The sequence below is a fragment of the Pezoporus flaviventris genome, unplaced genomic scaffold, assembly GCF_033815535.1.
Source record: "Pezoporus flaviventris isolate CSIRO_AGI_PZ_B2104156 unplaced genomic scaffold, CSIRO_AGI_Pfla_v1 ptg000007l, whole genome shotgun sequence".
NCBI classification, from domain to species: domain Eukaryota; kingdom Metazoa; phylum Chordata; class Aves; order Psittaciformes; family Psittacidae; genus Pezoporus; species Pezoporus flaviventris.
In genome coordinates this window covers 58,578,953-58,592,039 of record NW_026892555.1, presented here as the reverse complement: position 1 = coordinate 58,592,039, position 13,087 = coordinate 58,578,953, and the positions used below count along the sequence as shown (strand labels likewise).

The following is a 13,087-nucleotide window of genomic DNA, read 5'->3' as shown; positions in this document are numbered from 1 at the left end:
GTAACAGAAATAGGGTTGCTATTATCGTAGGATTTTTAAAGTATAGGTTTCCTAAACCTGAAGAAGATTCTGGGATGTCTATTCCTGTTAACTCACAAAATACTTTGCTTGTATATCTTCTAGGTTAAGTGCACCATCTTGTGTTCAGTATAAATAATTGTTGCAAAGCAGAGGATGTTACATTATAATTATTTCAATAACTATAAAATCTTTTTATATGTTACAATACAAGATATCCCTATATGTCACAAAAATTCTTAAAACCAAAATATTCACATTAAAAATAATGTAGAATGAAAGTGCTTGAAGGTTTTTTCTTTTATTTATATTATTTATATAAAATGTAATTTTACATAAAAATAATTATTGGTTCAAATTCAAACTGGATTTTATAACTAGTTTATAGTGTTTTCATGCAGAAAAAATAATTAAAAAAAAGATTAAAAGACTCAAAGTTATTAAAATACATCAGGTTGAATTATATGTATAGTTCTAATTTGCTCACTGGTGGTATTATGAATTGTTCATTGTGCTGAATATGCTATCTTACTTATTTCTAGGCCAGTATCTTGGCAGAGCTTGACTCAAGGCAGCTTTAGGACACAGGAGAAGTAACATAACTGTGTGTTCCCAGATGTTACTTTTAATCTAATTATGAAGCCATCTTTTCAGAAAGTCATAGAAGGGTTGAGCTTGGAATGGGCTACAGGATATGGCCTAGTCCAATCCTCCTGCTTAAAGCAGTCAGCTACAGCAAGTTGCTTAGGGCTGGCTGTATCCAGTTGGGGTTTGAATATCTTCAGTGATGGAGTCTCCACAACTTCTCTGGGAAACCAGCTCCAGCACAGTGTTTGACCAGCCTCCAAAAGTTTGTTGCATTTAAGGGGAATTTCCTGTATTTCATTCAGTGCTGATTGCTTCTTGTCATGTCACTGGGCACTGCTGAGAAGAGCCTGGCTCTGTCTCCTTTGTTTCTTCCCATCAGGTGTTTGTACATGTTGATCAGATCTGCCTGAGCCTTCCCCAGGCTGAAAAGGCACAGCTCTCTTAGCCTCAGCTCATACACCAGATGAACCAAGCCTTTGATGGTCTTTGTGGCCTTAGTTGGATGTACTCCAGTATATCCATACCTCTCTTGTGGCCAAGAGACTATGTACACACTCACTGCAGATGTAGCCTTGCCAGTGCAGAGAAGAGGGGAAGGCTCACGTTTCTCAGCCTACTGCCCATGCTCTTTCTAATGCAGCCCAGGATACTGGTGGCCTTCTTTGCCCATCTATACAGCCACCCAACCACTTTGTCTATCAACCAGTCCTTCCATTTTTGCACTGCCTGAAACTTGTGGGTTGAAAGCTTTTAAGTAGAGAAACACAACATTCACTGCTCTCCCCTCATTCACCAAGCCAATCATAGCAGTCATGTCAAACGTGATTTCCTTTTCATAGATCATCCAGACAAAATTCTTGTCCTTCATGTGTTTGGAAATGGTTTTCAGGATTATTTGCTTTGTCACCTTCCCAGAGATCAAGTTGAGACTGACTGATTGAATGCTCTCAGCATTCTCCTCCTTGATTTTCTCAGAGATGGGGGGACATTTCCTTTCTTCTGGTCCTCAGAAATTGCCTCCAATCACCATGATCTTTCAGAGACAATCAAGAGTGATTTCACAACTACATTAGGCAACTACTAGGGGTATTGCATGAGAGCCCATGGGCTCATGTCTGTCCAGTTTGTTTAAATATTCACTAACCTGGTCCTCTTCCTTGCTCCAGGCTTTCTCCTTCATCTCAAGAAGGCATACAGTACCCCTTTTCCATGTCATTTGTCACCAGGTCCCCTGCCCTATTTATCATCACACACACATTTACCCCATCTTGCTTTAGCAGATGACATACCCACAGAAGTCCTGTTTGCTGCCCTCTACAGTCCTGCTGCTATCACTTCTATGTGTCCTTTTTATGTTTGAGTTTAGTCAGGAGCTCACTGTTCATTTGCAGGCTGCCACCTTCTCTTGATTTTCTGCTTCTCCAGGCAGACAACTATTGAGCTTGGAGGAGGTGATCTTACAGAGTCAACAAACTCTCCAGGAACCCCTGTCTTTCCAGAACCACCTCCCATGGCATTCTTCCAAGCAGACCCCTCAACAGTGATTTTTTTCCTTCCCAAGGATCAGAGTCATGATCCTGCTTTTTGCCTTATTCCCTCTTTGCAGCAACTTCACCATCTCATGATCACTGCAGCAGGGCTGCACCTGACATTCACATCCCTGGCTAGTTCTTCCTTGTTTGTAAAAGTATGATGCCTAGCAGAGCTCCCCTTATCAGCCTGACTCTTCATTAGGGAGTGTAGTGATAGGACGAGGGGTAATGGGTTAACACTTAAACAGGGGAAGTTTAGATTAGATATAAGGAAGAAGTTCTTTACTGTAAGGGTGGTGAGGCACTGAAATGGGTTGCCCAGGGAAGTTGTGAATGCTCCATCCATGGCAGTGTTCAAGGCAAAGTTGGACAGAGCCTTGGGTGGCATGGTTTAGTGTGAGGTGTCCCTGCCTATGGCAGGGAGGTTGGAACTAGATGATCTTAAGGTCCGTTCCAACCCTAAATAGTCTATGATTCTATTACCTGTGTCAGGAAGTTATCATCAATGAACTCTGGAAACCTCCTGGATTTATTGTGCCCTGCTGTATTGTCTTCCACATATATTAAGGGGTTAAAATTCCCCATAAAGATCAGGACCTGCAAATATAAGGCTTCTTCTAGATCTCTGAAGAAGGTTTCATCTACTTCTCGTCCCTGATTGGGTAGCTTTTAGCAGACAGACACCAACTACAGTATCAGTGGCTGTGGGCCAACACTGGGCTGGCTACTAACCCTGAACCAAAAACTTTCACTTGAATCCTTGCTCGACTCAAGGCATAGCTCTGTGAATTCCTGCTGCTATCTCATATAAAGGGCATTATATAGTTGTGGGGAAGACCACTGATTGATAGAGTAGGGGGTTTGCTGGGTGAAGAGGTTTGTGTTGCTTTGTTTAGTTGAAGCTAAGGATAGTAGTAGCTTCTTTTTGTGAAAGCATCCACAACCTTTCTTCAGATTTAAGTGTTTACACACATAAATGATGTTCAAGACTTAGGTTAAGCCATCAAGTGTTGCTACCACATGCTTTGTCTGCTTGATTCCATTCTCATCCAGTGTTCTGTAACAGCTGCAGGGAAGCATCAGGACCAGATTGATCTTGATGTAAAAGAATCCTGTTCACTACCAGTTCATGTATCTTTTTGCTATTACTAGAATGTCCTTGGTGCAGCATCCCAAGACCCCTCTGTTCTGCCTCTTCAAGGGCAAGCTCCTTAATTCCTCCAGAGTACAATGGGACAGACAAGTTTTCAGCTTCCCTTGATGCTTTCATTCATTCCAACAGAAAACCTTCATTAGAGTGTGGAGAATATATTGATTTTTTTTGTCCAGCTTAATCACTCCAAGTTCAAGACACCATAGAGAGGGCCTGACTATACTAATTTTGTAATTATGAACAAAAAAAAGGGAGTTGTTTGTCATTAGGTTCAGGAATCTTAGATTTGGTTCATTCTCATGCTAAGTATGTTGCATTTAATCTGAAATTGCTTTGCTTCACTATTAATCTAGTTTTGACATTTATTCACATACCATGTCTTTCCTCCAGAGTTCAACAACACAATTTAGAGGAACTGAATTTTTCTTTCTTTTTTCTTCTTTTCTCTTGTCTTTCATTTCCCGATCTCCCTGCCATCAGTTTGCATAATTATCCCTTCTTAAATCTGCTCTTATTTTTCTCTCTAATTTCTGAAACATTTCCTAATATTTTTCATTCTATATAAAATCTCATCATTTCTTTCTGTACAGAATGTCTTAAGTGTCCTCTATGTCTGCTATGCAGTTTTTTTCTCTTTCTTTTTCTTCCTTTCAATTCCTTTACTACTTTCTTCTAGTTCTTTCCTACTTACCACCACCATGCTTCTAAATTCCTGTATTTCACCCTTGCACAACTGTCCTTCTTTCCCTTAAATTGCTGTCTATTCTCCTGGGAGTTGTTTTTCCACTATTAATTCTTTTGTTGTTGTTGTTATTACATTCAAGATTAAATCAGATTTTAAAGCAGCAAAAGCATGGGTTCTACCTGCTCAGATACAATACTCCGTCTTTAGTAGTTCACTTCTTTTTTGTTTTTTTTCCTTCTTTGTGGCTTTATTAACATATACTTTCCTAATCCTGTTTCTTTTTTTTTTCATTCCCTTGTCACTCCTTGTGCTTTCTCCATTTGCCATGTAGGTCTTCCTTTCTTGCGTACTTCCTACTTACTAACATGCAACTTGAATGAGTGGCTACATAGGTCTTCTTTGGTTTCCCCTTCATAAATTCTCTCTCTCTCTCCATTTCACTTTTTTGCTTAGAGCAGGCAGTGTGATCCTGTCTGTGTGTTGGAAAGAACTAGTTCCCAAAGATCCTTGTCTTACCTGGAAGCAGGGACTGCAGCTACAGTGCAAAAGGATAATAGTGCCTCTGCTGGGTTCCTTATATGATGTATCACATCATGATGTTATAAAATATCTTCCACACTCAGCCTTCACTGTCCCCAAATGAGAAGAACAGAATTATAAGCACTTCCCCAAAGCACACTCCTTGCTAATACACCTGTATCATAGAATCATAGAATACCAGGTTGGAAGGGACCTCAGGGATCATCTGGTGCAACCTTTCTAGGCAAAGCATGACCAAGACTAGATGTCCCATCACACTGTCCAGCTGAATCGTAAAAGTATCCAGTGCTGGGGAATCCACAAATATGTGCTCTTCTGTTCTTTCTGTCCAGTTTAAAGTAAAATCCTTCCTTAACACCTGACCAGGGTCACTTCAACTTAGGGGATGGTATACTAGATGTTTTCAAAAATTGAACCAGGGGCAAAACCAGTCTGGCTCATCATTTTTCTGCATTGGCTAAAAGATACAGCATATATATATGGTTGTATCTGAGCAGATAGTTGAGTGTTTTGGAGTGTGTACAAGTTTTCATGTCATTTACTATTTGTTTAACAGACCATAACTGCTCTAAAGAAGACATTATAGTCAGTTATGGATATCTGAACTTAAGCACTTCTTGAAAAGTGGATTTCTTGACATGATATATAGAGTCATTAAGTTCTACAATATAAATCTTCTGTACAGCCCTTAGTTGGCAAACCACTGAAGCAGTCATCTGCTCTGAGCCAGCCTCTGCAGTATGCATATATGTTGTCATAGGAACTGCTTTTAAAGTTGCAGAGGAGAAAAACTGCCATGAAGCATCAAATTCTAAGTATTAACAATATGAGTATCTCCTTTCTGATTACTTATGGGTCTTACGCTATTTTTTAACTTTGCTTTAAAAATAATTATAATAACGCTTGTGGTTTGTTTGACTTTTAAAAAAAATTCATAAACAGTTCATTTTTCCAGATTTAACACTTATAAAATTTGTAGCTCTTTTTCTAAATGGAGGAATACCTTCTGGTTTGGTTTTTAAAAAATAAATAAAAGGAGTAATTTAACTTTACTCAGTTTCATAATTCTGGAGTACATCTTTACAATACTAACACATAATGATGTCCCAAAACTTGAGTAAGTAGCACAGTTCCTTCTGATGTTTACAATTCCTCCCATAGCTTCCAAGCTGCTTCTTCACAGTAATAGTAAATGGACATCAGTAAAGCCATCATCCTGCAGTTTTAATCTGCATAATTCTCCTAGACCTAGATTCTCCTAGGCTTCAGGGATGCAGAGGACTGTTGCTTTTTTCCAATCTTCATATTTGTGCTCAGAAGGGTACTTTTTAAACTGTAGCCTTTCTATGACCAAAATGTTTTAAAAATAAATTTATTTTCTCTGTGTATAAATTTCCAGGCACAGTTGGTATGAGGACTAAGTACGTGTCTTCTTTGAGTCATAAGTTTTCATATAAAACTGGAGTTTTAGCAACAAACTTCAATACAGATTATTTTTCATACACTAAGTATGGCTGGGATAGAGTTAATTTTGTTTTGGATCTGTGGCTAAAACTGTTGGTAACACATCAATGACTCCATAACAATGTACAGGGGGCCAACCTACTACAGCCATGAGAGTCAGATTGTAGGAAAGTCCATCTGTTTCAGAACTGAAAATCTTTTGCCACAGAACAATAACTAGTTTATGATATGTGTGCTCTCAGTGCTGCATGTCAACTATTGAATAAGCTCAAGACACCTGTGTTGCATAGCTTTTTTCTATCACAGATTTCATGATCACTCCTAGATGTGTTTGTCACAGAGAGCTGAATGATTTACTGCTTAATATCAGCTTTTTCTTTCTTGTTTTTAGCCCCTTGTGAAGCCAACGCATTCTTTTGCCACAGTAATATGTGTATTAATAATACATTGGTCTGCAATGGACTCCAGAATTGTGTATATCCTTGGGATGAAAACCACTGCAAAGGTAATGTGCAGAACTGGAAATGTCAAGTCATTTTGCCTGCATGGGATACAGCATATTATCCTTAGCTTCTTGTTAAGTATGTGCCAGATGGGTCAAAGCTCAGGAAGAACAATTTAGGGAGAGCATACGTCAAGCAACTGAGAAAATAGAGGTAAAATTACGGATGGGTTTTCTTTTTAGTGTCTGCATTTGTTTTGCTTGGTGTTTTGTGTTGGTTATGTCCTCCTGGTTGGTTATGTCCTTCTGGAAAGCTTTCTGATCACTGGGTCTCTGTTTCTCATACACTCTAAAATGTAATTAGAAGTCATATTTTGGTTTGTTTTTCATAGTTCCCTTTGTAGTGGAGTAACATACGGGTAGCAGGTGTCTTCTAGTTACATTTCATGCCCGTAACAGCCCAGGTGGGCTAAAAATCCAAGGTGAAGTGTAATTGATACTGTAAGAAAGCAACCAAATCTACCTATAATTGAAGAGCAAGGTATAAACACAGGAAATTAAGAATAATATCTCTCATAGGTGGGAACTGATGTTCTTAACCAGGTGCTGAGAACAGTTTCTGAATATTGCTCTGTCTTTCTGGGAAAAAAAAAACAAAAACAAAAACAAAAAAAATAATTCAGCATCTGTGTTGTCTTCAGGGAAAAGAGCTTAATGATCTAACTTTGAAAGCTAGGGAGACAGTTCACTTCCCTCCCACCCTGCCCTCCGTCTGCTGCAGATTTGTTCCTGGAAACATGGGATATGCCAAATTTAGGAACCAATCAAGAAAAAAAATTCAGAATGAGGTGGATTAGCAGTCAGGCCATAAGTCTGCTGAAGCCTGTAAAATCCTGACAAGCAGTGCGACAGGGTAAAACACAAATGAAAAAGTACTTCAAAAGAGCACAGTAAAACTGTGGTATGGCATAATGTTCTTTAAAGAAACTAAACATACAAATGAGAAATAATTATCTGTTCTTTATTTATTCACCACAGAGGAAAACAGAAAAACTTCCTCACTCTTTAATTTACAAAATTATTTTCACCTTTAATTTGTCAAGTACCTTTCTATTGGGCCTTGTGAGCTTATCCTCTCTTATTTTCTGACTGATTCCAACAAAAAAGTTGCTTGTTGCTGTGTTGCTTTTTCTAATTCTGCTACTTCCCCAGAGCCTGCGTCAGTCAGAGAAACCCCAGGTGACTCTACAAAAGCAGGCAATGGGGAGTACTGAAAAGTTAATTTTTGTTATCTAGGAAATTATGAAGAGATGGATGTTATTGCTTTGGTGCCAATAACTTTAATTTCAAAGGCTTTTTATTAAGCCCTTTGATACACTTAAATTGTCAAGAAAAATTACACTAAACTGGGTGTTGCAACCTAATCATTGTTGTTCAGTCTTGCTGTTCCTATGGGAGGCTTATGTGAATGCTTTTTGACATGTAGCAGTTCTACAAGCCTCAGTCACCATCTCATGTGTCTGCAGCCATATGAAAGCAAATCACAGAGAAATACTGTGGTGCCACTTTGGGCGCCACAAAGAACTGTCATGGTTTAAGCCCAGCCACTAACTCAGAAGCACGCAGCCATTTGCTCACTCGCCCCTCTTCTATCTCCCCCTGCTCCCAGAGAGATGAGGAAGAGAATCGAAAGATGTAACTCCCATGGGTTGAGATAAGAGCAGTCCAGTAACTGAGGTATAACACAAACCACTGCTGCTACCACCAATAATAATAGTGATAAGGGAAATAGCAATGGAGGAGAATACAACCGCTCACCGCCTGCCGACCAATACCCAGCCTGACCCAAGCAGTGATCTACCCCTTCTGGGTAACTGCCCCCAGTTTATATGATGGGCATGACGTGCTGTGGTATGGAATACCCCTTTGGCTAGTTTGGATCAGGTGTCCTGACTCGCTCCCTCACGGTTTCTTATACCCCTCCTCACTGGCAGAGCATGGGACTCAGAAAGTCCTCGAGTGTCTCAGACTGCAATTAATGCTGTGCCTTTTTTTTTTTTTCTTCTGTCACACAGAAAAAAGAAAAGCTAACCTGTTGGACCAATTTACAAATACCAGTGGGACTATAATTGGAGTGACTTCTTGCATTGTGATCATCCTCATTGTTATCTCTGTTATAGTACAGATCAAGCAGCCTCGTAAAAAATTTGTCCAAAGGAAAACAGACTTTGATCAAACAGTGTTTCAAGAGGTATTTGAGCCTCCTCATTATGAGTTATGCACCCTCAGAGGGACAGGGCCTACAGCTGACCTTGCTGATGTTGCAGATGACTTTGAAAATTATCATAAACTGCGGAGATCCTCTTCAAAATGCATTCATGACCATCACTGTGGATCACAAGTGTCTAGCATTAAGGGCAGCCGTAGTAACCTCAGCACAAGAGATGCTTCTGTCTTGACAGAAATACAACCCCAGCCTGTAAAACCACTCATTCAGCCCATGAACAGGAGAAATATCCTTGTCATGAAGCATAGCTACTCACAAGATGCTGCAGATGCGTGCGAGATAGACGAAATTGAAGAGGTACCAACCACAAGTCACAGGCTGTCCAGACATGATAAAGCTGTTCAGCGGTCAGTATCAATAGATTTTTGATGAAGACTATTGTGTAAGGACTTGATTGCCCAAACATATTCACTCTTTATTCAGTAAAGACATATTTCTTCTTTATTTATTGTTTAAATTTCTGTTTCCTGATAGCACATACCATTATATTATCTCTTTCTGTCTCTCTTTCTCTCATCTCTGTTCCTGTTTCCTGAAGGACCCTGTATCTCAGTTTTACATTTCTACTTTATAGCTTTCTTTTTCTTTCACCATTTTACACATACTCACATGCATACATACAGAAGTCAACAGAGAACAGGTATAATTTTTAAAAACTAAAGATTCTGTGTGAATCTCATTTTTATAAGAGCCACATACATGTGGCTTCCTTTTAACTGAGGTGGCCTTGAGTATCATCCACTATCGGTCTAATATCTCTAAATCAATACATGAATAAATAAAAACATACATATATTCATTTTGATGCATGGCCAATAATGAGAAACATAATTCTGGGGTAAAGAAACTCCTTTTCCCATGAAAAATTATTTTTCATGTAATGAATTTCAGTATTTCCAAACTTTACTGTAGCTACTGTTCCATTATTAATCACAGTGTCTTGGTTTGTCATAGTAACATATATATAGATAGATAGACTAGAACATGAGACAACATAGTGAATAAAGAAAACTCATATATTTATGCATAAGAATCTTTCTAATCAATAAAAAAATTGTCAAATATTTGACAAATTTAAAAAAATCAAGCATATTTTTAACAAAAGAACTATTTCTACTGTATATTGCACTTTTAAAGACTGTAAATATGAACGATTAAAAGTTTATAAGTCAAGAAAAAGAAAAGCAGATGCAAAAGCATTTATGAGCAATTTATTTGAAAAAAACCCCACCAGCACCAGAAACTTTTTATATATATTTGTATTTTTCATAAAAGCATTATTTATGTAGTTCTTGTACTGTTTACATGCCCTCCATATTTTCTTTGCATATTAATACATTTCTGTCTCTTAAAAAAAGTGATTATTTTAATCTAATTGCATGCCAATGTAAATTTTTCCATTAATATTGATCAGATTATCAAGTTGTACTGTTAAATATCTATAAGTATATATTTTTTTGCTATGCAAACATTATTATTTTGAATGAAATAGCCATAACATTCCAGGTTCTGCCTCATTGGGTCTCTAAGCAAACATGAGTCTGAGTACAACACAACTAGGGTCTAAGAGACAATACTGAGGTAAGTAAACATACCTTTTCAACAACTGAACAATTATGTTGCTTGCCATTGTATTTGCTATATTACTAAAATGCATGTTAGTTCTCCAATTACGTGTCACCTTGTTTGGAGAGAGCCAATATTTGAATAGTGAGAAAATTGAAAGACAGATGACCACTAACATTGTAAACAAAGCAAAATCTGTTAATTCCTTATTCTTGAAAGCATTATAGTCATCCCCTAGCTAAATATAAGAATTCCAAACACTTTATAAATGCAGATGCTTTGCATGGTTCTGGTGGTTTATTTTTTTTATTTATGAAAATAAAATTTAGAGTCCCAGCAGACAAAATAGCATGTAAAACCTGGTAATCTAACCCAAGACAGGAAGATATGGAACTATCTAGTTTCAGTTCTTGTTATTAATCCAGCCTGTTGAGGTGTTGGGGGAAGGGTATGTGGTAGTACTGAGAAGTTTAGGTACTCTGTAGCAGTAATGTTAATGTTTGCAAATTAAACTTCCTTTTTTGAGTCTTTTCCTATTTTCTTTTGTAAGTTGTTATCAACACTTAATAAATATAATCTCAGATATTTATAATGGAGTTGTAGATAGCTCCTAGTTTGTCAATTTATAAATGTATATGTGTATATATGTATATAAACTTAGATATGTGTGTATACATGTTTATATGTATATATTTATACAGCAATTTTACTGGGAAAGAATCTGTTAATGCTTTTACTGCTTCTAGATTAGGTAAATATTTTTTCTGTATTTTTCCTCACAGGTAGAACATATTTTAACTTTGTTTTGCTTTCAGACAACTACTCATGCAGTCTTTCAAATTCTGAATGGAAAAATCTACAGTGAATTGTTTCAATTTCTGAGAGTGGACATGTTTCTAATTTCATTTCATTGCCTTTGTCCAAACCCAAGAAGTACAGACATATTCCACTTCCTTAGCAAGATATTCCCATTGCACAATAATATATTATTTTCTAATTGGGCTGCTGGCCACCAAGTGCTCCTTAGTTTTTAAATACATTTGGAGATTTGCTGCAAGCCTGAAGAAGAAATTAGCTCCTGAGATCTGCCCTTTTTTTTTTTTAATTTTATTTGATATGTTTTATGTCTGTGGTTTACTTGTATGTTGCGTGGTATGTAGGAGAAGATTTTCATTGAACTTTTGTTATATGTACATTGTTTTCATTATATAGACTGCTTGAGAATAGTGCGCTCCTGGGTGATTTTGAACATGCTACAATGAAATGTGAAACTCGTCCTTGGAAACACCAGCTAGAGGTTTTATGGACTCTCTGACCAGCTATTCTCATATCATGACAAAATTCAACAGTGTTGAGTAAAATTACTAGAAGGCAATAAGACTTTGGTTATTATGCTTATCAGTCATTTCTCTTTTTCTCTCTTCTTTTTGTTGCAAGTTAAATTCCCAATTTCAGGAACAATTTATTGAAATCAGGTATTTAGCCATTCATAATCTCCTCAATAGAAATGTTTGTTGGATAAGCATCTAGCAATATGACTGAATTTGACATTGAGAAAATAATCTGCATGTATGTTTACTGAATATTTGAGTTGGCAAAAAACCCTTTATTAGATACATTGTAAAAAGCATGCATTCACAATTATTGCTGTTACTGTTCCATTTCTGTGTCATATGCTTGCTACTTGTAACTTTTTATATAAAAATACATAAAACAATGTATAATAATTTCTTACCTTGAGTTTAATGGCAATGTTTTCTTTTACCAAATATACAAATCTTGTGTAATTCAGAGGATTAAGTTCAAAATGTAGCTTCTAGGAACTTGAAACACGGGTACATTGAAGAATCAACTGTCTCTCATAAAGCAAAATGCATTTTTTTTTTAATTATTTAAATGAATTCATCATACATAAAGTTGATGATTGCCTAATTTCAGTTAAAAGGTTCCTGGTAACCTTTGTATTCAGTTCTGTACTCTTAACTAATTTATTTCCATGGCAATTAGTAGGAGGTTTCCTTCAGTGCAGCAGAGATTTTTATCAGTCATACAAATGTTATGGCTGGGCTCCAGTTTAAGTGTTGCAAATATAAAAAATTTCCTTATGCACGATAAACTCAAATTCATAATTCATGCTATAAACATTAGTAACCAACAACAAAATCAAACTTAAGAGGTTACGTTATTAAGGAATTTTTGGAGATTGAAAAGCCACAATTATGTAAAGTTGAAAACCCTCTCATTTAAGGAGTCAATATGCTAAAATTATAGTTTTATTACTGTTTAAACTGTTGTCTTCCAAATTCTGTTTCAAAACAAATCCCAGTCCCTTCTTAAACGTACTGTGTCATTCATGGTTGTTAGGTTTTCTACATAAAGAAATTTCTAGTTTTATTGGAAAAGTAGGAAGAATTCCATGGATCTTCCTAAAGCATAAGTAGCTGAGAAGAGATTGAAAAATATTGACACAAAAAATAAGGTGATCTATATCACCTATTTAAATATATGATAAATAATTTGCGTAATTAAAAATACAAGTAATCTGATTTATACAAAACAGTTTCTAGAAATATGATTTATAAATGACATGAGAAGAACAAGGGTTTCAGGTATTTGCTTTTTTTTTGTTTCATGTATTTGTAATGTATTTTACATAATTTGATTTTAGCTTGATTAATTTGTTTGTTATCACGTTAGCTGCAAAAAGCAGTCCTCCCTTAGCTGCAGTCATTGAGAGTCATTGAGTCATCTTTCAATTGTATGGATTTTTTAGCATGTTTAAGTAGCTCATTTACGAATCAATATCTCTTAC

General features: G+C 36.7%; 1 protein-coding gene across 4 annotated transcripts in view; it reads left to right on the top strand.

The window, feature by feature from the left end:
- Window positions 1–12,009, top strand: part of NETO1 (neuropilin and tolloid like 1) — a 65,554-nt gene extending 53,545 nt beyond the window's left edge. Inside the window, exons 8-11 of one of the 4 annotated variants that reach the window (XM_061448896.1) lie at window positions 6,372–6,485; window positions 8,498–9,056; window positions 10,216–10,290; window positions 11,091–12,009. In XM_061448896.1, the coding sequence (XP_061304880.1) occupies window positions 6,372–6,485; window positions 8,498–9,056; window positions 10,216–10,276 (734 nt within the window). In that variant the 3' untranslated portion in view covers window positions 10,277–10,290; window positions 11,091–12,009. Of the gene's footprint in view, window positions 1–6,371; window positions 6,486–8,497; window positions 9,057–10,215; window positions 10,291–11,090 lie in introns of those variants that run through there. The other 3 variants (XM_061448895.1, XM_061448897.1, XM_061448899.1) reach the window with 3 other exon arrangements.
- Window positions 12,010–13,087: the final 1,078 nt, after the last annotated feature.